At 34.8% G+C, this 2500-nt stretch overlaps 1 protein-coding gene across 1 annotated transcript in view; it reads right to left on the bottom strand.

Annotated features, from left to right (window-relative positions):
- The window catches only part of LOC137652929 (uncharacterized), a 54889-nt gene that overhangs the window by 22673 nt on the left and 29716 nt on the right, over positions 1-2500 (bottom strand). The window contains exon 5 of the mRNA XM_068386323.1: positions 567-734. Coding sequence (XP_068242424.1) covers positions 567-734 — 168 coding nt within the window. The remainder of the gene's footprint in view (positions 1-566; positions 735-2500) is intronic.

Genomic DNA, 2500 nt, shown 5'->3' with positions numbered 1-2500 from the left:
CCCAAGCTAGGACCTGGGAAGGACAGACAATGGCTGCTGATGACTCAGCAGGTAGGCCTATATGCTTCCCAAGGATGGTGAGGTTGCAGACACCATAAGAAACTATCGAGGTTGAGCGGTACTTGAACCCCAGTAGCTCATAAGGATAGTGAGGTTGCAGACACCACAAGAAACTACCTGGCTTGAGCGGGACTCGAACCCCAGCAGCTCACAAGGATGGATGGTGAGGTTGCAAACACCACAATAAGCTACCGGGCTTGAGCGGGACTCGAACCCCACCAGCTCACAAGGATGGATGGTGAGGTTGCAAACACCACAATAAGCTACCGGGCTTGAGCGGGACTCGAACCCCAGCAGCTCACAAGGATGGATGGTGAGGTTGCAAACACCACAAGAAACTACCGGGCTTGGCCGGGACTCGAACCCCAGCAGCTCACAAGGATGGTTAGGTTGCAGACACCACAAGAAACTAGCGAGCTTGAGCGGGACTCGAACCGCGGTCGGGCGATCGCTAGTAAGTGTTACTAAATTGATCGACAGTCAAGTGTCCAGTAATAAGACCCCACCTTTTAAGTACACTGACGCCCAGGTGGTTCAGGTCATCATTACTGGCACAGGTGGTGCTAAAGCTGGCGGTGGATAAGGATGAGGATGTTTGGCGTCTGATATCCGCCCTCGCCCACTGGCACTTGATGGGTTGTCGGCCGCCCACGTCTACTGCCACCCGTACTAACCTGCAATTACTCATTAAGAAGAGGATGTGCGGTGATTGATGATCGTTATTCATCAGAGGAGGACTTTAGGAGGATTTTAAATGAAATATTTTTTTTTTTTTTTTTTTTTTACGAGAATGTGGCATAAAATTATGTGTATGAACATGTATTGGGTAGAAAATATGTCTATGTATGTATTAGTTTATAAGTCAAAGTGGGAGGGGCATAAAAATATGTGCATGAACGTATTTTTTGTAAGTCAAAATATATGGGGTATGAAATATGTGTATGTATGTATTTTTTATAAGTTGAGATGTATGGGGCCTAAAAATATGTATATGAATATATTTTTTCATAAGTCAAGATGTATGGGGCATAAAAATATATGTATGAATGTGTTTTTTTTATAAGTCAAAATGTATGGGGCATAAAAATATGTGTATAAATGTATTTTTTATATCAAAATGTATGGGACAAAAATATGTGTATGAATGTATCTTTTTATAAGTCAAAATGTATTGGGCATGAAAATATGTGGATGAATGTATCTTTTTATGTCAAAATGTATGGGGTATAAAATATGTGTATAAATGTATCTTTTTATAAGTCAAAATGTATGGGGCATAAGAATATGTGGATGAATGTATCTTTTTATAAGTCAAAATGTATGGGGTAGAAAATATGCCTATGTATGTATTTGTTTATAAGTCAAGATGTATGGGGCATAGAGATATGTGTATGAATGTATCTTTTTATAAGTCAAAATATATTGGGCATGAAAATATGTGGATGAATGTATCTTTTTATGTCAAAATGTGTGGGGTATAAAATATGTATATAAATGTATTTTTTATAAGTCAAAATGTATGGGCCATAGAAATAAGTATATGAATGTATTTTCTTTAGAAGTCAAAATGCATACGGCATTAAGATATATGTATTTATGAATGCATATTTTAAGACAGTGAAAATGTGATTGCATGTATTCATGTACTGTATGTATGTATTGCTGTTGTATATAGAACCTGAAGTACAATGTGATCAGCGTTAATTTCTACTTTTTTTATTCTTATTAAAATATTTTTTAAATCAAAATCATTGCCTCGATAATACCATTCTCTCCATTCATATATAATTTCCATGTATCATCTAATGAATTATTTTCATATTTTCAAATTATGAGAATTAAAATCTTTCCGAATTGACTAATCTAATGAGTTTATTTTCATATTTTGAAATTATGAGTATTAAACAAAATCTTTATAACTACTTTTATGCTCTTGAATAGCGCGCAATGTTATTAGTCATAAATCATAATGAGATATGATTTGACTGATTTTATTCATGATTCGTGCAACTTATGTTAAAGTGTTTCAAGTGTAACCTAGAGCAAAGTGGATGCTTTGCCCTGCCCACTTGTGTCTCTCTTTACTTTCTCTCCTGTTCCAGTCTCATACTTATTTATCATTTTCTCTCAGCAAGGTAACTGTCATTTGTTTCTCCTTTAGATTATTATTATTATTATTATTATTATTATTATTATTATTATTGTTGTTGTTGTTGTTGTTGTTGTTGTTGTTGTTGTTCTAGTTGTTATTATTTATTATTATTATTTGTTATTATTATTATTATTATTATTATTATTATTATTTTTATTATAATTTTTTTTTCTCTACCACAGTCTTTCGACTGGGTTATATTTATAGCGTAGGATTCCGGGTTGCATTCTGCTTATTACTATTTTATGGGCCTCAACTGTTGTAGAGTATGACAAAGATGGACAAAGT

Source organism: Palaemon carinicauda, chromosome 14 (assembly GCF_036898095.1).
Source record: "Palaemon carinicauda isolate YSFRI2023 chromosome 14, ASM3689809v2, whole genome shotgun sequence".
In the NCBI taxonomy this organism is placed as follows: Eukaryota; Metazoa; Arthropoda; class Malacostraca; order Decapoda; family Palaemonidae; genus Palaemon; species Palaemon carinicauda.
This window is presented reverse-complemented; position numbering and strand designations above follow the sequence as displayed.